A 27,206-nucleotide genomic window follows, 5' to 3' on the forward strand; every position below is an offset into this window, starting at 1 on the left:
TCAGGACTTCTCATCCCTTCTTCTGAGAGAGCATATTTGATCTGTAGGTGTGGATCATCCCCTTTGACACATCACATCACCTTCCCTTCTTCCTTTTGGCATTATTTCCTTTTCTTCTCCACTCTGCCCCTCCTTCCCTCTTCTCCTGTCCTTTCCTTTCCACATTTATTTCCCATGTCCTGGAACAAAGCACACTTGCTCATTTTCTTTCTTCTCTCCCCCAGAGCACATCGTTTTGCAAGACTTTGAACCCTTCAAGGTGATATCAGTACTCAGTGTCTTCTGGTTTCCTAGAGTGTGGGGCAGTCTGGTACTTCTTGTATCTCAAGCATTTGAGATGTCACTAATATTTGTCTAGAAGTGATGCCTTTGTGATAACAAGAGAATAATCTCAAATACTTCCCTGAACAAAACTGCACGTTGACCTACAGAGTGTCTACAGCAAGAGGTGGTAGATGCCGGGTGTCCTGGTCATTGTAGGTCCTTAGCAATGGTCTTTTCTCCTCAGTCCGTAAGGGCACTGGGAGGTCGGGGTGCTTTCTCATAAGCAGGAACATCTTCCTTGGAAACTAGAAAACAGACTATCAGCACTTTGAGATTCTTCAGCCATCTGGAGAGGAATAACATAATTATTGCTTTGGGGTTCATTGCATCTGACAGTGTTGTTTCTAGATACTCCTTTGTTCTTTTGTCCCATGTTCGTAATTGCTGATCTAGTTCGCAGTATTTGTTCCCCTGCCTTTTTTCTTTGTACATACTGCCCAGGAACACTTGAGAGGGTGAGGATCCTTCTGTATCAGCATGCAGAATGCAAGTGGGCATGGACGGAAGAGAAGCAGTGATAAGTGAAATTTTTACTTTACTATGTGTGGGGGGGAAATGACTTATTTCAGAGCCAAGGAAGGTGAGTTTCTTGGACTCCTGTTGTGTCACTAGCTGCCTAGTTCAATGTCTGGTCTAGGTGCCTCTAGCTGGACACAAGTCTGAGCCACAGCCAGAATAGAAGCTGGCAGAACAGGTCCTAGCTTCTGCCACATGAATCCCTAAATTGTGGTGCATGTGTCCAACAGATCTCAGGGGCCAAAACTATGACTGATATCCACTAGACTTTTGGAGAATGACTCATTCCTCAGGTGGGACAAACCACAAGTGAAAAACATTCAGAAGCAGTGGAAGCATTGTTTACTAAATGCTGACTTTCTTTACAAAGCCCCTTTCAGTATCTTTAATCCCCAGCCTTAAATACCCAGTAGTACAATCTGCTAGGTTTCTGAGATGTGGCTTTACATGGAGTTGGAAACAGATTGCATTCCCCAATTCTGTGATGGACATTGGCCAGGCACTGACCAGTGAGTCTGCAGAGCCAGTGAGAGGATGGCACTTGAGGGGAGGAGACCCAGAGTCTGGGACTGCGTCAGCCTTTGGTCCCCTTCAATCTTGCTTTACAGAGCCCAGTGGTGCTAGAACTCAGGAGGAAGCAGGTGTGATGGTCCTGAACACATGGTCATGTATGCAGACCTAGGAGCTTCGGTCACAAGAAGCACCTGCTTGAGGGAAGGACCCATCTGTTAGCGTTTTAATATTGAAATGATGAAGTTGTTCAGGAAAAGTCCTACCCCTTGTGGGAGTCCATGAGTGCAATACCAGGAGAGATAGCAAGGATGTGGCCATGCCATCACCTAGGAGGTGTAGAAAACCTGGCCATGCTGGTTGGTTTTTATCATTTTGACACAGACTGGAGTCACTTGGGAAAAGGGAGTCTCAATTGAATCTTCTCCATCAGATTGACATGTGGTCCTGTTTGTGGGGGGAATTTCCTTGACGATGGTTGTGGGATGGGCTACCCTACTGTGGGCAGTGCCATCCCTTAGCAAGTGGACCTGAGCTGTATCAGAAAGCAAGCTGAACAAACCATGAAAAGCAAACCAGTAAGCAACATGGTCTCTGTCTCATGCCTGCCTCCAGACAATGGTTTGAATTCGTACTCTGATTTCCCTAAATGATGGACCGTGATAAGGGAGTGTAGGCAAACAAACTCCTTCTAAGTTGCTTTGGGTCAATGTTCAGTCAGCAACAGAAAGCAAGCTAGGACATTTCCTGTTTCAGGAACTTTGGACATATTTAAATCAGAAAGAAATAGTTCTGGAGTCTTCATGCTTAAAATGTGACTTCCTGTTCTAGCTGTTTTAAATGTTTACTTCCTGGGAGTGGGGGTACCTTTTCCTTTGTGTCTGATGTCTTTGAAGACCACAGTGTAGAGACTTTTTCTGACATCATAAACTCACGTTGGTTTTCTGCTGGCCCGTGTGGGTGGACTCTGAGTCTGCTGCCCTCATTTTCCTGGAGAGCGGTTGGAACCGCTTTGGCCCTCGGGACTCTTATGCCAGTGTTTGCTTTGTCCCTTGTCTTCAGTGTGCCTTGCATTCCTGCTTCTTTGGTCCTTTTTCCTCTCCTAGATTTATCTGCCTTCCAGAAGTCCCCCTCCTTCTCTGGCCCCAACCCTTTGCATAGGAGAGACACAGTCTTCAGAGCCCTGTTGCTTGAGTTTGGATTCTGAATGTGGATCCCACCATTACCACGTACAGGTGTTTATGGCCTTGAGAAAAGTTATTTAATGTGCAAATCATCCAGTTCCCTCAAATGTAACTGCACAACAACAGTGCCCGTCATGCAGGGCTACTCTTCAGGCTGTATTATTATTATTATTATTATTATTTTATCTGGATGATAGGGGACACTTATATTTCAGGGATTATATAGCAAAAATATATGGCAGGTGTCACACAGCAAGGATGTATGGCCATTCTTATTCATGAAGCACATCATACAAAAAGTCCAGCAGGACTTTCTGGTATAGGCCATGCACACCCTGGACTTCAATAGTTGTATAGTCCTGGCTCAAGCTCTCTGTACCCTTCCCCAGGTATTCATTCACTTGCTAATTCCCTAACCTCTTTCACACTTTTGATTGAACATCTTATCTTTCCTTTATTATTTTTTGACTTAATGTACATTATATTGGTGCTTATTATGATATTTTCTTACACGTATCATTGAGTCTTGCTCATATCTCCCTTTACTACCATTCTCTGTTAGTTCCCCTCTTCCAATAGCTCCCCTTCTGCGCTCTCTCTCTCTCTCTCTCTCTCTCTCTCTCTCTCTCTCTCTCTCTCTCTCTCTCTCTCTCTCTCACACACACACACAGTGAGTTGTCTCATTTCATGTCAATGTTACACAAGCCAGAGTCATTTTGGAAACAGGCACATCAACTGAGAAGATGGCCCCTTCAGACTGTCCTGTGGGCAAGCTTATGAACATTTTTCTTTATTGATGATTGATATGGGAGGGTCCAGACCACTACCAACAGTGCAGTACTGGATGCCATAAGAAAACGGGTTGAGCAAGCCATGAGGAGCAAGCCAGTTAGCTGCACTCCACCATGGCCTTGGCTTTGGTTCCTGTCTCCAGGATTTCTTCGCTGAATTCCTCCCTCAGTGATGGAGTAAGGTGAAAAAACTCTTTCCTCCCCAAACTGGCTTTGGTCATGGTGTTTTATCACAGCAATAGAAACCCTAATTAAAATATATAGGTTGTATACCCCTATCTGTGTCTGATCTAGATTCTATAGATGAGGAAAACATAAGGCATTTTGTTCCCTCCTCCAGTTATACTTCTTGTTTCTCCCTCTTCTTTAGACTCCTTCCCCTCCTAGTTTCCCTACACTTTCACATTGTGTGTGTGCACATGCATGTGCATGTGTTTGTTTAATTCTAGATTGTGCACTTGAGAGAAGAGAGTTGACATTTGTCATTTTAAGTCTGGTGTATTCCACTTAACGTGACCATCGCCAGTTGCGTCCTTTTTCCTGCAAGTGGCGTACTCTCATTCTTCTTCACTGCTGCGTAAGAAATCAGGGAAGAACATAAGGCCTTGGGAGGGTTTGGAAAGCCATCCTTGCTATTGACAAAACCCTACAGGCCACCATGACTTCATCCTCATTCCCAAGGGATGAATAGAGAAGAGCTGCCTTGGGAAGAGAAAAAGACTACACATTCTTAGGGGAGCCACAGTACCTGAAGTGTAAGCCCCTCGCCCTACAGTTTACCTAGGAAGACTGCTCTGATGTAGAGGGTGTTTTTGGACAGCCTTGGTGTCTTTCATTGATACGGGCTGTAGGAGCATGGTGCGTAGCTCCAGTTAGGACCTCTCTAGCTCATCTCATCCTGAGCTGAACACTCCTCTCTTTCTCTGGATGCTTTCAAAACCGCCAAGCCGAACCCAGGCGCCACTTCTCAGAACTCCCGTGGCATTTTCAGTTTGTATCTTGTTTTATTGTATCCTACCTCCCTGGCCTCTACTTACACCTCCCAAAGCCCAGATTTCTCCCATGAAAATAGTCACACTAGCTGACCTCCAGGTCACGGCTGCACTAAGTAGCTGGGTTGTCTGAAGAAACCCCAGGCATGCCCAGTGCAGGCTGTACTCAGAGGGAAGGCATAAACCTCTGTCTTCTTAAACAAATATGAATTTAACTTGCCAGTGTGATTTGTTTTCATTGTTCATGTATGAATAAATATTAAAATGCAATCATCTGTTTATGCCGAGCACAAGCTGGAAAGCCTGTCACACGATTCCCGTTCCTCCCGCATGTAATTTGTTTACATGTTAATGCCATTTATTCCTATGTAAGCCTCTGTTTGGGGGTTTGAATATAATTCCACTTTTTGATGACAGTAATGGCTCTGTAAAGTGCACAATTGCAGTTAAATGGGATTATTTTATGATAACATTAACTTGGCATCCTATCAAGATGGAAGAGAAAAGTGTCATCAAAGGGATACTGTCTAACAGTCACATCTCTTTAATTTATTATCTGGTTTGTGAGTTGCCGAGCTGCTGAGGGAGAGCTAACAGCCTGCTCCTCGGGAGCATACGTGGAAGCACTTTGTCAGCTGTTGAGTAAGTTGCTGTTAGGATAAACCGCGCACATGCATAGACTTTTAAACAGTTCTTGTTCCCTTTGATTTTGGAAATATTGGTAAACATGTGTTGAGTATGTTTTATAGGCTAGGCACTTTGCAAAGAGTGATGAAATTAGTAAGTCATGGTGATGTATTGGGTTCAGCAAACATGCCACGGGCCATCACGTCATTCTTCCCAGGGATAGGCAATGACCAGCAATGACAGGCAACCGTAGATATTTGCAAGTAATTCCCAAGAGAGAGACAGAGGTGGCAACAATGCTCCACCTAGCAAACATCAGTGATTCTTTTCACAGGAGATATTTTAAATACTGAAGGTGTTTAAGAAACCAGCACTCGGGAGGCAGAGGCAGGCAGATCTCTGTGAGTTTGAGACCAGCCTGGTCTACAAGAGCTAGTTCCAGGACAGGCTCCAAAGCCACAGAGAAACCCTGTCTTGAAAAACCAAAAAAAAAAAAAGCAGCTATTAGGAGAAAAGACAATCCCCAATCCCATCTTCTGATACACCCACATCAGAGAAACCTTGGCTATTCCTACTCCACCTGCAAGCCAGCATCCGTTAAATCTCTTCTCTGTTTTTGACATTACATCACCTGATATAAGAAACTTACAAATGGGGCTGGAGAGATGGCTCAGAGGTTAAGAGCATTACCTGCTCTTCCAAAGGTCCTGAGTTCAATTCCCAGCAAACACATGGTGGCTCACAACCATCTGTAATGAAGTCTGGTGCCCTCTTCTGGCCTGCAGACATACACACAACACAATATTGTATACATAATAAATATTTTTAAAAAGAAACTTACAAACTATCTGCATTATATTTGTTATATTGATGACGAAATGGAGCCCAAAAGGTACAGAACATAGCTGTAGGTTTCCCAGCTGGATGTTAAAAAGAGAGACCCTTGTCACTTGTAGTATATTCCATTGTATATGACAGTCAGGTGTCTGAAGGAAGGCAGCACTATGATTTGGGTAATGTCCCCCAAAGGTCCATGTGTTGGATGTTTGGTTCCTAGACTGTGGTATATTTGGGAAGTGGTAGACCCTATAAGATGTGGGGCTGAGACGAGTGGAGAAATGCCCTGTGGAGAGGACTGAGACCCTAGGGAATCTTTTGTTCCTGAGCCATGAGGGGAGTGGCCTCCAACTGTGAACTGAAGTGAACCTTTTCACTTTCTAGGTTGATTAGGTCAGGCATCCCTTACAGTGAGGGACAGCTGGCCTGTACAGGTGGCTTGTGGGTGAAGCGGGTGTGGTAGAGGTAGGGGTACGAGGACATCTGGAAGATGGGTGGAATCTAACTTGTGGAACATGTAAACCAAGGAGCTTGGCTTCGTCCTCGCGTGGGGAGACTTTTTTGTTCAGGGGCTGCTCTTTATTCCTGGAAAACATGCTGACTGACCCAGCCATTCTTCCACTGTAGATAAAGAAATTAGGCTTTATAAACACTTGGCATGGTATCTGGATAAACTTTATAAGTCAATGAGCATCTATTAAGAGTCCTGATTAGGTTTTTTTCCTATAGGAACAGTCTGGGAAGCCCTGCTGTGTGGGAGAGGAGCCTTTGGGGGTCCGAGGCAACAGATTACCATGGTTCAGAAGGGCTGCTGTGGAGATGGTCTATGGGAGAAAGCACAGATAAGGGAGAAAGACAATGGACACTTGAAGCTGCTGTGGCAATGGGGGTGTGAGGACGTGAACTCAGGGTCAGTGGCATGGTGGCCTAGAGAAGGAAGGAAACAGTGAAATTCTGCGCAAAAATGAGCTTGTCCTCTATTCCCTACTAGAGTCAGCAGAGATGTCTGCGACCAAATATGTGTGGCGCTTGCAGAGGACATGAGTGGGGAGACCTCCAATGCAGTCCAGTTCTGACACTGTCTACCTGGAGGCAGTGTCCACCCCACACTTAGGGGCTCAGTCCCTGAGGCTGCCCTCACTTTCGATGTTGGGTCCAGCTCAAGGCAGGGGTGTCTTAGCTGTGCTTCTGACTGATCAGCTATGAATCTCTAAACCGGGGTTCCCACAGCATCCTTCCCAGACTGAATAACTTGTTACAGCGTTTTACAGAGCTAAGGCAACACTTGCATGTATTAACTACATAGGGCATTACAACGACACCAGTGCATACTGGGTAAAGAGCTGGCCAACAGGGCAGAGGTGGGCTGCTCGTGTGTGTGTCAATTAAACCCTTTAAAGGTGGTCCCACAGGCACCAGGCTACATCTGTGTCCCATTAAGGAAAGAAATCAAAGCTCTTTCCCTTGAGCTAATTTGACCAAGAGTGAGCCCAGATTTGAATTCTCCACTTATCTCTCTGTGTCTTCTGCAATTCACAGGTTCTGGCTCGTCTGTAGTCTGTCTATTGTGTGTCTGTCTATGCCTGCCTAATGTCTGACTGACTGTCACTGTCTATGAGTCCCTAACAAAGAGCTTTTGTTCTTTTGTTAAGCAATGCAGAAAGCATCACACGGGGAAGGAATTTGGGATACTTGCATAATCTTTAGCAGAGTTTTACAGGGAATGTAACTTACTGACTCCATGACCAGGAAGTGCTCAGAAAAGCAAATATAGCGACAAACAGACTTAGCAACCTATATCTACATTACTGTCAACATTTCTGGCAGATATTTGCTTTGTAAGACCACCTTTGACAGGCATGCTGTCTTCAGCAAATGATTATGATAGCACACGTACATACACACAAGGCGTTGCTTGCTCTGTTTGGGTCAGGGACATAGAAGAGGACAAAAGTCAAGATTCAAGTAATGCATTAGCTTAGGTTGCAAAAGCTGTTTACATGGAAAACCCAAGGCAAGTCAAGTTGCTTGTTACATTGTTCTCTTAAAAGCGGGTCAAACAAACAGGCTGAATGCACAGCAGGATAGTGGTTTTAAGTCTGACGTGACCTCAACTTCATTAATTTGCTATGAGCTCCAGCAGAAGTTTAGCCTTCTAGTATGTAAAAGATATATTCATAATAATGTATCGCTGCCACCCATATACACTTCAGACTGCCACTCTCTGGGACTCTCCACATGTTCAGCTGTCCAGGTCTCCCTTTGGGTGCTTCCGGGGGCTTCATTTTCTAGATATGACGGGTTATACCAGGGGATGTTTGTGGGTGATTTAACCTTAGGCATCTCTCACCTGCTTGGATACTGAAGAGGAAGGTTCAAGGTCCTAATCCAATAACCATATTTTGGCCTTCCCAGCGATCAGCATCTATCTGGAAGCCACTAAACCCCCACAGTAAAAACACCAGTAATCTCATTAAACACACAGAAAGACACTCATTACTCGGTGAGTTCAAGCGTGAGAATAGAGAGTACAAGTGTGTTTTAATAAGTGTGTGTGCAGTTTGGGGTGTGAAAAGTTGAACATGTTTTTTGCAAGGCGTGCTAGACATGTACTGCAGAGAATGGGACACACAGGAACTCAGGAAAATGGAGAACGGAGAATGAAAATAGCGCTTTTGTGTGACTCCATCTGTAACTGCCTTTGAAGCTGTAACCTAAGCTGGGGAATATGACAAACTGAGGGTGTGATCCAGGAGATTAGCACACTGAAAGGGGTGGGCAAGAGAAGAGTTCCACGTAAGCCAGGTCAGGGACACAGGAGAAGAAGCAGGACCTGGATTCTGGGGGCTTATAGAGGGGGCCAAGTGAGGGAGCATCAGCATTGCTGGCTGTGGCAATGAGGTCATGGTGTGTGGAAGCAAGGTCACATGGTGCTTGGAGGCAAGGTCATAGTGCATGGGAAATGAAGTCACGGTGCTGGGAGGCAAGGTCATAGCGTGTGGGAAACAAGGTCATGGTGTGTGGAAGAGAGGTCATGGTGTGTGGAAGCTGGTGGGAACTCCAACAAAGAGCCGACCCGTTCCTAGAGTTTAGCATTTTTTTGAACTTGTGTTTTCTCACTACCACAGAATACCCAAGGCTGGCTCCCAGTTCTGGGGTGGTGCCTGCATCAGCTCAGCTCTGGTGAGGCTTTATGGTGGGCTGTATCCCATGGCAGGGCGATTCAAGGGTGGAGGGATTGTATAACCAGACCGACAGCTAGATGGCATGGGAGTGGTCAGACCTGTGCTTTCAAAATACCCTTTGGAAAATTGAGGGGTCCTATGACAACTACCTAATCCCTTCTCAAGGCACACTTGGTCTGCAGACTTCTACTAGACCCTACCTCTTGGAGGTTCTATACCACCTTTCATTGTGACAGGCTCCCAACTGTGACCCCTGTGGGCAGGACACAAACAAACATATTCAGGCCCCAGTAGCATCTTTTCCAACACCCAGTCTAGAGGCCAGGAGATCAGGACTCAAAGTGCAATTGATTACCCATCATCCGTGAGTGAATCACCAACATTTGGATTGTCTTGTGCTGATCTTGTCTTGAATCAGCAACATTTGGATTGTCTTGTGTGTGACCCTGGCCCGCTTCTCTAATTGTGGCCTTCAGAGGCTGGGTCAGCTTTTTCATATTCTGCTCACAGCCAAGTATAAGACACTGGTCTTGTCTGCTTCCGTTGTCCCTTTAAATGGCTGAATTTTGTAGAACAAGGTTATCTGCTGTAGACTGTTAGGAAAAAGTCATGGGGGACATGTGATGTTCTTTCTTTCAGGACAAGCAGCGGGTGGTTTTCTTTGCTTGTTAATTTCTCGTTAGAAGTCTGTGAGTTAGCTAGATGAATCCTTGCCCGAGAGCAAAAAAATGGCTGTTTTTCTGTCAAATGCCAGGGCTCACAGTTCCTCAGAGAATGACTCAGGTGGGGAAGCCACCTACTGAATAATCAGGAGATTTAGCAAACGTATTTGCAAATCCCTTGTGACTAAATATGAACTTTCTAGGTAAGAAGGGTCTAGTATGCAAGAGGGGTAAAAGTCAGCAAGCTAACACGGTCGTCCGGGGTGGGGAGCTATGCTAGGGTAGCCACATGTGCTTCAAATGCCCCAGAGGTGCGCATTGTCAAAGGAACATCTGCTTCCTTAATACGACTACTATATTATTCAGTTATTGGATTTGCTGTTTATTCTATCTTTAGGATGGAAGAAAGAATCATTATGGGATGGCAGATGTGGGTACTGCCCTTTCAGGTTTCCAAACCTCTCTTGCATCTCCTAGACGTACTTCCCTGATGTAGCTCAAACAGAGACACGGGGACTTCATTCCTTCATCCAATCATTCATCCAGTCACTTAGTACTTACTGTGTACCAAACAAACATGAGGAGCCTTCTAGGGTCCCACTCCCCCACCCCGGCTGCTCTGTGGCCTCAGTGATGGGCTATGTTTACCAAGTACCTTCTCTAGACCAGATTGGGTGTCTGGTCCAAGAGGGGTTAGTCTTCTACTTTGTAGAGGAAAGCAGGTGCTCTGGAGCCCGGACAGGGGTGCAGCACAGATTGTGGAGGTGCTGAAGGCACCCTAAGGGAAAGCTCTAGGCCATCATGGCTGGTAAGTGCTGGCCTGGGGCTCACAGGCTTGGGGACTGAGACTGACCCAGCATCATCATGATTTGCCTTAGGAAGCACAGCTCCGTCCAAAGGTGCTGGGATACCTACCAGGCTGAGGCCTTTCCCAAGTGACTGTCTCTGCCTCACTGAAGGGCTGTGGGGCACCAGAAGACCTCTAAGAGCAGAATCTAGAGTCTCTCCCACCTGTGTTCGCAGGATGTTCCAATTACCTCATGACCCAGATACCTGCACACTGCTCAGGGCCCTCATCTTGTGGAGGTAGCATCTGCTCCCCTCTCCTTTCCAGGAACAGTGAAGCTAAGACTGAGGCTTGTCTTCTTTCTGTGTCTTCTCTGGTATACCCTCCCAATGTGGAACTTCAAAGCTCTTCTTCTTTCTTCACGTTAGAACAGAATCGAGTTTTGTTTTTGTTTTTGTTTTTCTCTTATTCTGACTGTCCCCTTCTCTGGCTCACCAGGAAGCAGCAGCCCTACCGTCTTATCCAGCTGAGAGTGCTGGTGTGCTGTTGCTTGTTTTCTCAGTCTTCCTGTTCCACAGACAGCCCCACTGCTCCCTATTTGGAGGCTCCAAATGCATGGACAGGCATGCTCCTCCTGTCACTTAGGTCCCATCATTGGGTCGCCCAAACCCATCACTTCAGCTTTTGCCTCTCTGCAGAAACCCAAGAACCAGGCTTGCAACGTGTCCACTCTCACTGACCCACAACCCAGCATACAGCAGGAGGCAGAACAGAGGACCTTATTCTCGAGGCCGTGTCTTCTAATACTCTGTGCCTAGTCCACCACGGAGTCTGAAAGCTTGTCTTGTAAATCGACCACATCTTGCCATCGTTTTTCCAGCTCCCTCCCCTTCCTTCTCATGGGTAGCAGGACCAGTGTCCTGCAGCATCCAGCCTTCCCCTCATACGGCTAATTCTCTGCAGAGGTTTTTGGACTTCTTCACTAGATAGCTATAGCATCTCAAACATGGAGAGGCTCATTTCTCATTGCAGTCCAAGTTCTTTCTTTCTCCCTATCCTATAGCCCCAGCTAGAGTTCCAGGTCAGCAACGAGCAGATACAGTGTACACACTGTACCTTTTCTGTCGATTATGAGCGTAAGGAATTATGGGATATTGGTAATTTAATTATGATGTTCACTGTGAAGGGCTAACAGATTTTATTGTGATGGTTTGGATTTATTTCAACCATTTTAACTGTTCATCCCCCCCCCCCCCGATTTTTGTCCTTTCTCCTTCTTTTGGGTTGTCTCCAATTTTTTCATTTTCTTCTTCCCTTTTATTACTTTGGAAGTTTTACTTTATATTTGAATTTTAATGGCCACCTAGGCATTGTACCATACATATTTAACTTAATAAAGTTCAAAGTTAATATCTTTTACATTCCTCCTGAATAATAAATGGGTTTTTGGAAAACTCACTTCTCTCTTAAATGTTGTACTAGTATTGAGCAGAATTTTAATTTGACTTTTACAAAGTATCTCCAAAATGTAATACTGACATCATTTTAAATTTGGCATTTTTGCATGTTTTTTTACCAATAAAATGTCACTGATGTTATTGTACTGGTTAGCAAGGACCAGTACAACACCTAAAAGTGACCAAGAAGAGGGGCAAGAGAGGTGGGTCAGTTAAGAGCACTGGTTCTGACCTGGGCTCCATTCCCAGTACTCACATGGCAGCTCACAACTGTGTGTAAATTCAGTTCCAGGTGATGGGACATCCTCATCTGGCTTCCACCAACACAGACATACACGTAGGCAAAAAGTTCATTCACATAAGGTAAAAATAAATCAATCTTTAAAAATAAAGAAGGATGAACATTTTATGCTTTTAATGACAATTTAAAAGGAGCTCTTTACACCTCCTGTAGCCTTTGATGCTTGCTTTCCTATTTCTGAAGGAAATAACTGTAGAATCATTTGCAAACTGCCCATTGACGGATTTCATTCAGAGGTGTGAAAGAGCGGTTCTGTAGATAGAGACTTGGTTGTCTTTTGTTTGCTGATTGCTGTCTGTTGTTAGCTTTATTGTGTTGTGTTGTCCTGCTTCCTATAAACTGTGTTTTTTAAGTGTAGCTGACTTTTTTTTTCAGTGCCTTGTCTGCAGCGTTCTGCAGTTTCACTGGGATGTCTGGAGGGAGGAGTTTGCTTGTCTTGCTGGAAGCAAGTCTTCTCAGACCTTGGGTTGTATGTGCTGACTACCCAGTCAGAAAGCATCCTCATTCTTGTCTTTCCAAATATGTTCTCTTCCCCATGTCCCATCTCATGCATACGGGTATAATGTGCCTCACTCATATTCTCTACGTCTCTCAAATGCTTTGTTGTTGTTTATTTTGTGTTGTTTTGTTTTTCAAGACAGGGTTTCTCCATGCAGCTCTGACTGTCCTGGAACTCACTCTGTAGACCAGGCTCACCTTTAACTCAAAGATCCACCTGCCTGCCTTCTGAGTGCTGGGATTAAAGGTATTCACCACCACTTCCTGGCTCCTCATAAATTCAAATTCTTTACCTTCTTGACTTTTGAGATTTCATTCTTGATAATTGCTTAGGTTTTTTTTTGTTTCGGTTTGTTTTTATTTTCTATTCCTTTGAGACAAGGTCTTGCTATGTATGCTAGCCGGCTTGAATTCACAGCATCCCTTCTTCTTCATTCTGGAATCTGGGGTCACAGGTGCACACACGGTGCCTGGCTGATGGTGACTGCGAACCTATCTTCTCCTTTTTGCCCTGTTTATGCTACTGTGTGCTTTTCATAAAGCCCTAGCAATGCCTGTCTCGAAGTGTTTTCCTCTAGCAGTTTCAGACTCCCAGGTTTTATAGGAAGGTCCTTGATCTATTTTTCATTGATTTTGTGCTAGGAGAGAGACAAGGGTCTGCTTGCTTCCTTCCATATGTGGATACTCAGTTTTCTGGGAGCTGTTTGTTGAATAGCCCAGCCATATTTCTCAAAGCTAAGTTTTATTTAGCACTAGTCTTGACTATCCTGTGTGTGTGTGTGTGTGTGTGTGTGTGTGTGTGAGTCTGTGTGTATACACATGGCTTCAGAGTATGTTGTATGTGTTTGTCTGTGTGCATACACATGTCTTCAGTGTTTTGTTTGTGTGCCTGGGTGTATTTGCATGGCTTCAAAGTGTGCTCTGTGTGTTTGTGTGTGTGCATCTTTGTGTGTATGTATGCATGACTTCAGAGTGTGCTGTGTGTCTGTGTATACACAAGACTTAAAAATGGGCTGTGTGTGTCTCTGTATGTATATGCATAGCTCCAGTGTGTGCTGTGTGTTTGTGTGTATTTATATGACTTCAGAGTGTGCTGTGTGTGCTTGTATATGCATGTGTATCTTCTGTGTGTGTATGCATGGCTTCAGAGTATGGCTGTGCCTATGTGTATTCACATGACTTCAGGTATTACATTCTAAGGAAAATCAGACTTCCCTTCTATCATTCAGGCACTGCTATCTAAAGGCATTTCCAACCAGAGGCCTCTTTAACCAAATATTCTGCTTGTGGACACAGCAAAGAGTGTGAATTTGGAAAGCATAAACCCAAAGCCCAGGAGAAGACTAGTTTGCCATTAAAGATTCTCAGCAGAGATCTGTTTCCTTTCTCCTTACTCAAAGCCAAGGGACAGCAACTTCTTTAGTGTTCCCTTCAGTGCAATCCTCATCCTTGTCCTCTTCCTTCCAGAGAAGGCGTAACAGCCTAGGAGAAGTAGACTAGGATCTCTGTGTTAACCAGCTATTCATCCCTGACAAAATACCCGACACAAACTACTTACAGGAGAAATGATTCCTTTTGGCTCATGGTTTCAAGCGTTTTGGTCAATGGCCAGCTGCTTGCCTTGGTCTCAGGTCTGTGATGAGGGGGTACACTGTGGAGCAGGGATGTTAGCAGAACAGACTTCTTACTTCACTGCATGGTGGCTGGGGAGAAGTGGGGCAGAAGAGAGGCAGGCCCAGGACAAAATAGTCTTCATGGGCATGCCCCCAGGGACCTACTGCCTTCCACTAGGCTTCCCAAAGTTTCCACCACCTCCCAATAACGCTGTCAAATCATGAATCAATTGATGGATTAATCCAGGGGATTATGTAAGAGCCCTCAGACTCCATCACCTTTCGATATTGGATTCTCCAGCTGGGGTCTGAACCTTCAACAAATGAGGCTTTTTTTTTTCCTTTTTGGTAAAAGGGATACTTCCTATCTACACCATAACATTCTCCAATAAGCAGGCCCAAGGATCCACTGTGTTGTTCACAGTCCCCAGTAGCCATCAATGCTGTGTAAAGACACCAGGGTTTGACAGAATCCTTCATGGCAGGGCTGGATTTATTATTTTGCTTTGCTTTGGGTTGTCCCTCGTGGATTCCTTGTTTTCTTGACAATGTTATGATTCAATTTTTAAAAGAGGCATACTCATTTTTGCCTGCATGTATGTGGTGTGCCACATGCATGACCAGACCTGTGGAGATGAGGAATGAAGACAGAGAGTGCTGGGTTTTCTGGGACTGGAGTTGCAGATGGCTGTGTGAATGCCGGGAATAGAACCCGGGTCCTCTGAAGGAGCAGCCAGTGCCCTGCATTGCTGAGTCATCTCTCCAGGCTGCCCCCGTGTCAATACTAGTAGATGCCAGAAACTGACGAAAGTGCTGGGCCCTGTATATCTTTCCCCTGTACATACCTAAAAAGAAGTTTAATTTATAAACTAGCATAGTAATAAATTAGAAACAGTAGCCAGTTGCAGCACACAGCAACTGAAACCATATATCATAACGGAGGCAATGTGAGCATGTCCCCCTTTTCCTTCTCCCTTTCTCAACTGTCTCCCCAAGAGTTAAGGTATCTGAAACTGCAGGCAGTGAGACTTCAGGTGGAGGGGGGGGTGAGGCTGTTGTACCCCAACTCCTAGAGTTAGTTTCTTAGCATGACTCTTGAAGTAAAGAAAACTAGGAGCCTGGGAGGGCTGCTGCTGTAGCTCCGGTCCCTGGCAGCCCCTGCAGCCTGTTTCCATCTGGTCTCCAGGCTTATCCTTCTCCCTTGGCCTGCCCTGCCCTCCATCCCTTTGATTCACTCAATCCCTCCTGCTGAGGGTGTGTGAACTTGACGTTCCTGTGTCCTTCCTCCTCTTCATGGGCTTTTTTTTCTTTTCCTCACTCAGCTTTTTTGTGTCACCCAAAGCTCTACGCCTGTCCTCCCAGCCTTTTCTGGCTTGGTCAAATCTTCCCGATGTATGTCATCCTTGTCAATGCGACTTCCTCTGTGCAGTGCACATCACAGTTGCTGTTGCACTTGTTTGGTTGCTGATTTTTATTTCCCATCATATGGGGTTAGCACAGTGACTGCAAAGTGACTGGAGCGTTGTGACTGCATAGTGACTGGGGCATAGTGACTTGTACACAGTGATTGTGCCATGCAGAGTGACTGAGCACGGCCCCCCGGGAGCGTCGTGACTGTGCACAGTGCCTGGTAGACTGTGGTTGTTACATGACTGGAGGAATAGCTGGTGCATCATGACTGTGTGTAGTGACCGCACAGTGGCTGTATAAGGCCTGGTACACAATCACTGTGGCATGTCACTGCTCCACGCGTCTTCCTCAGTTGAATGGTTGTCTTGTGATGACACACCTGCTTAAGTACAACAGCTGCCCTCCTCTGAGGACTCCGGGGTGACTGTTTTTCAGCTGTTCTTCCCCTTCCCTACGGCTTTCTTCCCAAGATAACTCGATTGCGGTACTCATTTGGTTTCCTGCCAGGTATCACTGCTGAGTCAGCAAGGCCCAATGACGAAAATGCTGCCCCGGACTGTAAGCCCTACCTGCTTGGGCCAGGCATCTCTTCCTCTATCGATATTTCCTACTTTGATTAGATTTCATACAAAATCTGTTGCCCCCCCCACTTATAGTCAATATTAGATCTTGGCGTCTCCTAAGCTCTAAACAGTCCACAGACAGATAAGGCATTGTAGACTTTTCGCTGGCTTATTCTGCAGCCCTTATCTGCTGTGTGCATTTCAGGATCAGCTTTCCTGAGTCTGGGCTTTTGCTCTTCCCCTCCCGGCTTCCTTAGGCATCTGCTGGCCAGCTAGAATGACTGATCTTTTGGTAATTCACGGGTGGTATCAAGGTCTAGAAATATAGATGAGCAGCCTTTCAGTGCATGGGTGTTCCTCAGGAGTTTTAGAATGGCCCCTATCGCTGACAGCTTTGAAGGCTTTAGCTTACCGTCTCTTTCTCCTAACCCTCAGCGATGACACAGGGCAAGCATGTTCCATGCACATTGGCCCAGAAGACGCCTCCTCTTTTAAACACCAGAATTGATAACACAAGTTTCCATTTCAAATAAGTTAGAAATACCTGTCTGTGTAACAGCTTGGTCTTGACTGTAGATTCATTTCCCCAGAAGAAGCAAAGAGAGAGAGGGAGAGGGAGAGAGAGAGAAGGGAGGAGGGTGTGAGAGGGAGGGAGGGAGGGAGGGAGAGAGAGAGAATATGAGTCTCAGAGGGAATCTAGGGCTCCCCTAGTTGAATAACAGACTGAAGGTCACACAGCCTTTGCCAATGCTGGTGTTAGTCTGTAACTCAATCCCTGAAACTCAGACCATCGCATTTCAGCTGAGTTCCCCTCTGCTGGCAGCTTCCTGGCCTTCAGTCTTGCTCTATTGAAGTAAGGTCTCCCATGATGCAAATGGTAGTGCCTTTGAACTTGATTTTCCTTGGCCGTCCTCAAGTTTTACTGTGCAGGTATTTTTTTATGATCCAAGATATTAGTAGGGAAAATGTTAAAGAGTTGTTTTTAACTACACACACCAAATGCCAGGGCTCTCAGTGGAACAGCGCCGGAAGCCCGAGGTTAATTACCCCTCTCAGGAAGCCAGGACTCAAAGAACAAGGTCCGCATGCTTGAGGCATGACCATAGCTTAGAGCAATAATAACTTGACATTTCTTGGGTAATTGTCTGTCTAGCCACAGTCAATGCCAGAAACCAGGAGGCAGGAGAAAGATCAGATTCTCCATCCTGGAGCATCCGGGGGAATCTGTCTCTAGTTGTGTGACTTTAGATCACACACCAGTTGTGGGTCCCAGGTGAGATGAGCAAATCAGGGGAGACCGCAGAAGAGGAATACTGGAGAAAGGAGCTGGAGGGTAAGGTACATTCACCCCGAAGGAAGAGTAGCTTTCCCTGGGAAAAAAAACTATAATATTCTCTTGCTTAAAACCCTGTATGTTAGCCCGGCGGTGGTGGCGCACGCCTTTAATCCCAGCACTCGGGAGGCAGAGGCAGGCGGATCTCTGTGAGTTCGAGACCAGCCTGGTCTACAAGAGCTAGCTCCAGGATAGGCTCTAAAGCTGCAGAGAAACCCTGTCTCGAAAAACCAAAAAAAAAAAAAAACAAAAAAAAACAAAAAACCCTGTATGTTATGCAAGTGCATTATGGAACAGTTGTCACTTATCCCTTTCCTAAGTGGTAACTAAATTACCAACTTAATACATCTGTCCTGGCTGGTTTTTATGTCAAGTCGACACAAGTAGATCCATCTGAGCAGAGGGAACCTCAAAGGAGAAAATGCCACCTCCATAAGCGCCAGCTGTAAGCAAGCCTGTAGGGCATCTTCTTAATTAGTGATGGATGGGGAGGGCCCCGCCCATTGTGGGTGGCACCACCAGGCTCATAGTCCTGGGTTTTATAAGAAAGTCGGCCGAGGAAGCCATAAAGAGCAAGCCAGTAAGCCGCACTCCTCCATGGCCTCTGCATCAGCTCCTGCCTCCGGGTGCCTGTCCTTTTTGAATTCCTACCCTGATTGCCTTCAATGATGAATTTATGATATGGAAATGTAAGTGAAATAAACCCTTCCCTCCCCAAGTTTCTTTTGGTCATGGTGTTTCAGCCAGCAAGAGAAACCCTAGTAGCTAAGACAACACTGGTTTCTAGTTTTATTAGCTGCGTGTGAGTGATCACTTTTTTTTTTTTTTTTTTTTTTTTTGGTTTTTCGAGACAGGGTTTCTCTGTGGCTTTGGAGCCTGTCCTGGCACTTGTTCTTGTAGACCAGGCTGGTCTCGAACTCACAGAGATCCGCCTGCCTCTGCCTCCCGAGTGCTGGGATTAAAGGCGTGCGCCACCACCGCCCGGCATGATCACTTTAAAACTTATTTTTGTTGTCATTTAAGCTTTCATAGAGGGCTAGTATGTTATTAAAAGAGATAACTATTGGAAAAGATGGTAAGTCATACAGGAAGTACCTAGTTTCTTCCAGGCACCCACACTTTTACACCAACTGGTCCATAGAGTGTGAACTCAAACACCGGCAGAGATTAGCGTTTCCCTTTAAGTCGTTGATGCAATCTAGATTTTTCTCTAAGTATCTCGAAGCGTGAAGGACTATATACGTGTTTCTATCCTTAGAAACGTTGTTTGGGAACATTCAATTTCTAATTATATCAGAGTAAAGATGCCTGGAATACCATTTTTCATGCTAATAGAGAAGTTTACTTAAAAGGAGAATTATGTGACTCGGTGGTTCCTGCCAAATGATATGAAGCCTGTGGCTCCTCTCAGTAGGATGAAGGATGGCACAGGACACACGTCACAGTCTGCTCGTGACTTACAGCTCCTTCCAAGGCTTCGCTTGGATCTTATTACCTCCTTAACTATTAATTTATCACACAGGGTTGCCATCATTCAGAAGTAAAATGAATGCTATGGGTGGATTATTTTTCTTTCATTTGCCCCCATATTGTTAGCTTCTTTATATATATTATTATTATTCAGACTGCTAACTCTTCACCTGAGGCGGTTTTTCTTCAGTGGTCACATTAATGTTTATGCATTCAATCTCGACATTTTTCAAAGCAGATTCTCCGCATGTTGAGTTCATCTTCCTTCACCCCCATTCACAAATCACTCTCCCCAGGGGTGATTTACAGACAGTTCTCTAGGGTGCTGCCTTGCAGTTTGCCCTGAAGGGTGATCCTTCTTTAACTGTCACCCTCTGGAGAGGCAAGGACTCAAGCACAAATAATTTTGTCTTTGACGAAAGGACTGGCACCGGGAGCCAGCCTGAGCCCTGCCTGTTCGGTGAAATAATGGCTGTGTGGGGCTCTCTCTGGCCAGAAGGACCAGTTGACAGCTCGCATTGCTATTGACTGTAGCATATGCATCCTACCCCTCCTTATAGATTTCTGCTTCATTCATTCTCTCCTGGCAGAAGAACTGTTTTTACTTCAAGCATGTCACTTTTCAAATGGGATTTTCCCTGGTGGCTGTTAGTAAGATATCAGACTTCCAGCTCATTGTACCAAAATTCTGTGTCTCAAACCATTAAGATCTTACTTCAGGCCTCTAAGTCTTGGTGCTTAGGGAAGGATGGGGTGGTGGCAGTGACCTTCCAGAGGGAAGGTGGATAAGAAATGGACCCCTCACTTTCACGGACTTTTCTTGCTCTGCTGCACTGATGTTAAACAAGCCTGCGGAGCGTATTGAGTTTTGTCCTGTCAGAAGAATTGTTAAGTGCAAGGATAATTTTCAGATCTACTCAGACAGGTTGTTTGGCCATAATTATTCTCAACTCAAGTGAAGCAAGGGGAGAAGGGAGGGGAGGGAGGGGGAAAGTACACTCGAGTTCTTGGCTCTGGTCTGGAGCAAGCACTCTTCAGAAACTAGGAGCTGCTCACTGGGCAGGCTGGCCTAAGAAAACAAGTGAGGGACTCGGATGCAAGAGCACAGCTGGGCTACCTTAGAGTTAGAGTTAACTAGAAAAGGGCCGGAACCGCTTATGCAGCTGCCTCCATCAGTCCCCCAAAGCCATCCCTAGGGCGAGGGATGCACCCCCACTGGCCCACCTGTTCTCGCTCCTACGCTGGCCATTGTCAGGCTCTGTTTCTTAGCGGGGACATTATCTAGTGCATAAAGGGGTGAAATGTGGACCCAGGGACACTCATAGGTACCCATGATGGTTGTGTCATTTGTCATTGAGTGAAACATAGCTGAGTATCTACGTCCTTTTCACATAATGGTCATAGCAAGTGTATCATAGGGTTGCTATGTGGATCAAAACCGTCAAAACCACAAAATACCTAGGAAATGCTTAGGAAGTAGCAATTTCTTGTAGCCGTAGTTATTTCGTAATAAGGGAGATAGTAATGCAGGCTGTTTAGCCAAAGAGAACTCTTAGACCATGCTTGAGCCCTTGGAGGGCTCCTCTTAAAGTGAGAAGCATACAACTCAGTTCTGATGTACCAAGACATTATCTGCAGACTCACAGTCAAGCGGCAAGATTGGTTTGCTCTTTGACCTATCATTTGTTTCTAACTTAATAGTCCAGGTCTGTTGCTGGAGATGAGACTCTAAGGACACAAAATGCTTTAGTATCTGTCCCGGGGCTTCTATCCTGGTGGAGAAAGCAAGCATATAAGTGATCATGGAAGCTAAGCTCCCTGACAGGACCGTCTTAGGTGCTGTGTCACGGGGAATGAATGGTGGATTGAAAGTACATCAGTCAACATGGGGAATTCACTGTAAGGAATTAGCTTCTCTTAAACATTCATTGAGTGCCTGGTGTCTATCTTGCAGCACAAAAGTATCCTGCCCTTGTATGCAAGATAACAAAATGATGTAGTGGCTCTCGCTGTTTGGGTGACTTTTCCTGGCTCCATAGAAGATCACGGAATCATTTAAAATAGATTTATTTTCATTTAAAAAGCTTTCAATTAATTTAATCTTTTTCCCGGACTCCTGTGAAATGTGAGGTGTGTGTCTTGCCAAGAAAAAAAAATAAAGCAAAAATGTGACAGGGGAGAGGCAGGAACAGTGTTGGGCAGAGGACTAAACTTTGGGGAGGAGGTGGGACAGAGAGGCACTGGGGGGTGGTAGCATAGGAGGAGTGGACACAAGGGAGAGGGGAGCTACCAAGGAGGTGACAGCACCATCCAGAGTTCAAGCTCCTTCAGAGTGTCATACCCCCTTAAACCTTTCTTTTCTCCCACATGAGATACAGGTACTGACAGGCCTTGTCAAATGAGCCAGTCTGAAGGAGAAGCCCAGCCCAGTACCTGAGTTGTGTGAATACTGAGCGACAGCACTAGTATCTGTTCCTTCTCAGTGTACGGTGGTCAGTGATTGACATGGGGCTCTTTTCTGTGTTAGGTTTTTTTCCTCATTAGTCTCCAGTGCAGTGCCTGCATGTGGTATATGCTCAGTGAGGGACAGTTTTTATGGAGATGCTGACGTCTTCCCCTGTAAGTCTCAGGAAGCTGAACACGATAGATCCAGAAGAGAAACAGGAGGAGTTGTAGTGAGAGCTAGTATTTACCAGCTGCTGACTATGTTCTTGGATGCTGGTGGTTTTATATGTGGAGGAGCATGCTGGGAGTGTCCTTTATCCTAACACCTGAAATCTCAGATGCTCCAAAAATCCAAAATTTTCTCAGTGCCAACCTAACTCTACAAATAGAAAATTCCATACCAAGAGGCTTCATTTTCTGTACAGAATCATTAGAAGCGGTGTATAAAATTACCTTCACCTTTTGTGTTTAGATGAGTTGTAAACAGCTTTCCCAGCTAGAGGTGGATCATTCCTTAGATGCAGAAATGCCAGGAAACATTCTGGATTGGAAGCACCTCTTCTTCACCCCACTTTGGGCCAAGGGGCAGACTATTTATATTTGGTTTGTGAGCAACCTTATAGAGCAGTATTTCACAAGTCAAGAAAACAGAGCTAGAGCCAATGCACCTCCTAAGTGATGGAGTGGGGTTTTGGACCCCAGAAGTCTTGTCTAAGAATCTATATTTCCGCAGAGAGTCTGAAAGCTGTCGGGGAGGTGCCTGTTGGAGATGGTTTAGCCAGGGCATCTAAAACTGAGGTATGGAAAGAAAGGGACCCTCTTCCTTTCTTTTCCCAGACTAAGGCTGCTTTGTTGAGGCCTCCCTCCCCTGGGCTGCTCAGGACTTGGCATCTGAGGCTTCCCGTGGAAGAGGTGGTGCCAGGCACTATGCACACCATATGGGGCCCTGTTGCATTTAATGAGTGCTCAGCTGTGCAGTGTCTCCCAGCATGCTGCGCTAGTTACACAAGCCCCGGCAGCCGCAGTGCTGGCTGCGGTTGCACTGGTACACCTGCACGCCCTGCCTCCTGGGCTGCTCTAGTTTTCCTTGTGGTCAGGGCCTCAGGGCCCTTCAATAATTTGTTCCCTGGCAGACTCAGCTGGTTCCAGAAGCAATTGTCTAATGTTCTAGGCCAGAAAAAAAGAAATGTTTTCTTTACAAATCCAAAACATAGAGGAAGGCTAGAAATGAGGTAGAGGGCCCATCTGTCATGCCCTTGACTTCAAGGCTATGGGTAAGGCCTGTAAGCTAGATGAGGCTTTAGTTTTCCCCTTGGACTTCCCAGGGAACGCCCAGACACTTAACTGCCCCCCCCATGCAGTTAACTCTTCCATATAGTCTAAAACACCTGTGTTTTTTCCCCTTTGTCCCTAGTTACTTGGAATATTCTATTTACTCACTTATACTCAAATCAGAGCTTGCCAACATGAGCTCACCTGTGTTCAGCAAGCAACAATGATTGCTGGTGTTTAGTTAAGCACTTATTAAGTGACAGCTAAGATATTAAGCACCCAAAACTCATTATTTTTTTGTCCTCTAAATAACTTGTGAGACTGGCTCAGTGGTTAAGAGCCCTGGGTGATTTTGTGGATAACCCATGTTTAATTCCCAACACCTACGCAATGGCACACAACAGTCTGTAACTCCAGGAGAGGTGATGCCCTCTTCTGGCCTCCATGGGCACCAGGTACACAGAGGTGCATACAGGAAGGCATATGCATAAAATGAAAATAAGCAAAACTATTTTAGAAAAAAAACTTTGCATGAGCATTATATCTTCCATTTATTAACAAGGGGAGTAAGAGTCCAGAAAGGCAGGGTTTTTTTGGGGGGAGGAAGGGAGTACATGAAGGAACATGACCACCATAAAGTCATTTCCAGGAAGTAGATTCCTCTTCTCAACTGTTGCAAGGTCACCCATCTCAGCTGTCACCTGAATTGATGTGTATCACTCTCTATCCTCCGTGGAAGCCAGGTAGGCACAGTACCTATTTTTAGCCCTGGCTTGGGTACATAAACACTTAACTTAGACATATGTAAAAGAAGAAAGCTGAGGCAGGGACCCCAAGTCTATGCTTCGTGGGATTAGCATCACCTGCCTTTCCCTTTTAGAGTCCCAGAGCATAGGAGAATAGTGCTGAGTCCTGGTTCACTCTCTGTGTACACCCTGTGATCTAGAGCAAATTGTATCTTGTGCAGGTAGAAACTAAATCCAGTGTCCTACAAAGGCAGCGATCAGGGGCAAGTCCTCAGTTTGCTGTGCAAGTCTCTTGTCCTTCCCACCTTGGTGAAAGAATATTTAGAAGACAGTGATTCTGAGTCACTTCTCCCCTCTGGTCTCCTGTCTCTTCATTGGTCCGGTTGGGGGCATGGACTAACAGCTTACTAGACTTCCCAACAATTCTTGACTTTGAACCCATGCTCTGGGAGCTACAAGAAAAGCTGTACTCTGTGAAGGTCTGACTACAGAGAAGTTGGGGCTGGTCTATGCAAAGAAGGAAGTTTACCTTACAGGCAGTTGTACAGCTTACAAAACTCAGATAGATTTAAGAAGATGCAGTGCAACCGGGACCCAGGATGGTCTTCAGGATCTCTTCAGGGGAGATTGTAAGCATTCCAAACCCTGCAGTCCTGCTGTTAGGATGGTTCAACAAAACCCATTTAAGAATAGAGTTATTTTTATGTTATGTGTATGAGTATTCTGTCTGCATGTATGTTAGTATACCACATGTGCGCAGTGTCACCAGGGATCAGGAGAAGATATCGGATCACCTGGAACTGAACTTTCAGATGTATTTGTTTTATTTAATTATGATTGCTGGGAACTGAACCTAAGTCCTGCAAGAGCAGCAAGTGCTCTTAGCCACTGAGTTCTTTCTCCAGCCCTAATAAGACCAATGATAATGTTTTCCTTTTAAATAAAAATGCCAAATCCCACAGGTAGAGGGAAGAATTCCAATGTGACCTCTCAGTTATGGAGGGTAGAGGGAGGATGGGTAGGTTATCCAGCAGAGAAAACTGTGGCTGGACACCATCTCTGTGAGCAGAGCCTGTTCAAAACCACTTCCACCACTCATTCAAATATACAAAAACAGGATGCCTTATTCAGAGAGAAGACATCTGTGCAGAAATCCTGGGCAGCCAATCAGTAGGTTTAATGAGTCTGGGAGGGAGTGGACAAACTCAATGCCACAAACCAGAAAGAGCCACATTGATATATTGATGCTTTCCAGACATCTATTAGCAGGGGAAAGAGTAAGAGATGGGCCAGTAGGGGAGGAAGTGAGGAAGAAAGACGATGAAGACAGCAAAAGAGTGATGTCATTAGAATCAAAGGGGCAGAGGGGAGGACAGACAAGACCCAGACCCAGAGAGAGAGAGAGAGAGAGAGAGAGAGAGAGAGAGACAGAGAGAGAGAGAGAGACAGAGAGAGAGAGACAGAGAGAGAGATAGAGAGAGACAGAGAGAGAGATAGAGACAGAGACAGAGAGAGAGAGAGAGACAGAGAGAGAGAGATAGAGAGAGAGAGAGACAGAGACAGAGAGAGGGAGGGAGGGAGGGAGGGAGGGAGGCTGAAGATGGCAAGCTGAGGCAGAGAGCCAGAGGAAGGTAGAAAGAACGTGAGATTAGCTGGAGATCTCACGAGGAGACAGTAGTGAAGTGGCTGTGATTGGCTGGCCTGTTGGGGAAGGGGAGCAAACAAACCCATTTAAGTGTGTCAGTGCTTTATCTCAGGAAAGCACCTTTACCAGAACAGGCTCAGGCTGGTTCCTGACGTGTGGGCTGTGACAGGAGAGGCACTCTTTATCTGAGCCGAGGACAAGAGTGCTCTTGTGTGCGCTTCACACTGGATGCCACAGATTAGCCTGTGGATATTGCATGCTTGCTGATAAAAGCTTGTTTGGAGAAGCCGTGGGCTTAGCGGGGCTGTGGGAAGGGGCTCAGGCTCTGTGAGGGAATGGCTTCCAGGCAGCAGCCCATGTTTATATTAGGAGAGGACCCGAGCGAGTCCTTGGAAGGACAAACACCACCATGCTCTTAGAAGCTGATCTCCTTGGTTAGGTGAACCAGGGTATGTTTTGGAAATTGTATTTTCCTGTTATGTTAACATTAGGTTTTACAATGACAATAAAGGATCTTTATAATCAGAGGAATGCGAGTTGAAATAGGTAATAAGTGTTCTTCTGAATTGAGGGGACAGGAGAGCATTGGCCATGACCCCAGGACAGGCTGTGGGAGTTCAAGTGACCAGCAGATGGTGGGTGGCTAAGTAGAAAGGACAGCACACTTGAAAGTGTTTTTTCCCTGGGGTTTCCAAAAGACTGAAAACCCAAGGTCTACATCTCAGAGAGCATCCTTTCTTTGTGTTTTTTCAAAGAAAAAAGAAGATGGAAGAGGACAGGTTGATAACACTCTGTGGGTCCAAAGGTGCCTGTTAGCACGGAGCACCTGAGGCTTCTCCCTGTGTCAGCTACAGCATCAGCTCCTCACTCTCCCCACAAGCCCTCATCTCCCACATTGGAAAGGAAGGTTGTGGCTGGTGCACACTTTTAGAAGTCTGGCCAACTGGCTTGAGAATGACCCAGATGTGTCTTCTTACAGGCTTTATGAAGGCAAAGAACAGATGGAGTTTGAAGAATCTATGAGACGGCTCTTTGAATCCATCAACAACCTGATGAAAAGCCAATATAAAACCACCATCCTTCTGCAGGTTGGTTCATGCGACGGAACGATGCCTCCGTGTTTGCCCTTGGCTACCCAATGTTGGCCACATGCTCAGAAATGTATGCTTTTGTCTGATGTCAGTTGAAGGGCTGAACCGGCAATGTGCTTTTAGGATTGTGAGGACTAGGGACTTCGCTGATGGAAGGAAACTAAGGTATCGCTTGTTTCCCATGGATGTGTCAGTATTTCCCTTTGAAATAACTCTGAAGCTTTTGCTATCTCAATAGAAAGAAGCTAAACCTGGCCTCTTCCAATGGTGAGGCTGGAAGTGTGCGGTCTTTTTTCACTGGGGCACCAATAATCTGCTTTTAGTTCTCATCGCCATCAACTCAGGTATCCTCTTGGGATTAAAGAGTCTTCCCAACGGCTAAGGTAGAGAATGGGTCATCTAACAGAGGTTCCTGGTACTCACCCATACACTATACAAATCTGTTGAAACCTTGAAAGCTCTCTCTGTGTTGGGGAAAAATTAGCAACTGTGATTGAAGTTTCACAGCCTTAACTCCTAAGGACTGGAGCTGGGGTGGAGGCTAGCTCGATGTTTTCTGAATAGAAAACCCAAACACGTTTATCTGGATCGATGAGTTAATGCAGATTGCTTCTAAAACAAAACAAACAAAACCTACATTATCCTTTTAGTTGCTAATTTAAATAGCCACGATGCCTGCCCAGGATCGCCTCATCTCTGGCTGGAATTATTAACAAAGGATCATCCAGGGAGTAAGGAGGTGACGAGACAGAGGTAACATCTGCCTGGGGAGCCTTGCTGCTGGTGCCTTGAGCACCAAACTTTGCACATAAGACCATTAATAATTTTAGATGCCTCATTATCATCATTGGGTTTTCTTATTTAATTGGTACAGACTGTGGCTAGGATAATGGGGGTGGTGATGGTTAGAAAACTCCCTAGGAGATTTTTAGCATGAAGAAAAGTTT

The 27,206-nt window shown here is 45.6% G+C and overlaps 1 protein-coding gene across 2 annotated transcripts in view; it reads left to right on the forward strand.

Moving 5' to 3' along the window:
- Window positions 1–27,206, forward strand: part of Dock2 (dedicator of cytokinesis 2) — a 414,772-nt gene that overhangs the window by 82,213 nt on the left and 305,353 nt on the right. For both annotated transcript variants that reach the window (XM_038325610.1, XM_038325611.1), the window contains exon 23: window positions 26,148–26,256. In XM_038325610.1, the coding sequence (XP_038181538.1) occupies window positions 26,148–26,256 (109 nt within the window). The remainder of the gene's footprint in view (window positions 1–26,147; window positions 26,257–27,206) is intronic.

Source organism: Arvicola amphibius, chromosome 4 (genome assembly GCF_903992535.2).
Source record: "Arvicola amphibius chromosome 4, mArvAmp1.2, whole genome shotgun sequence".
NCBI classification, from domain to species: Eukaryota; Metazoa; Chordata; class Mammalia; order Rodentia; family Cricetidae; genus Arvicola; species Arvicola amphibius.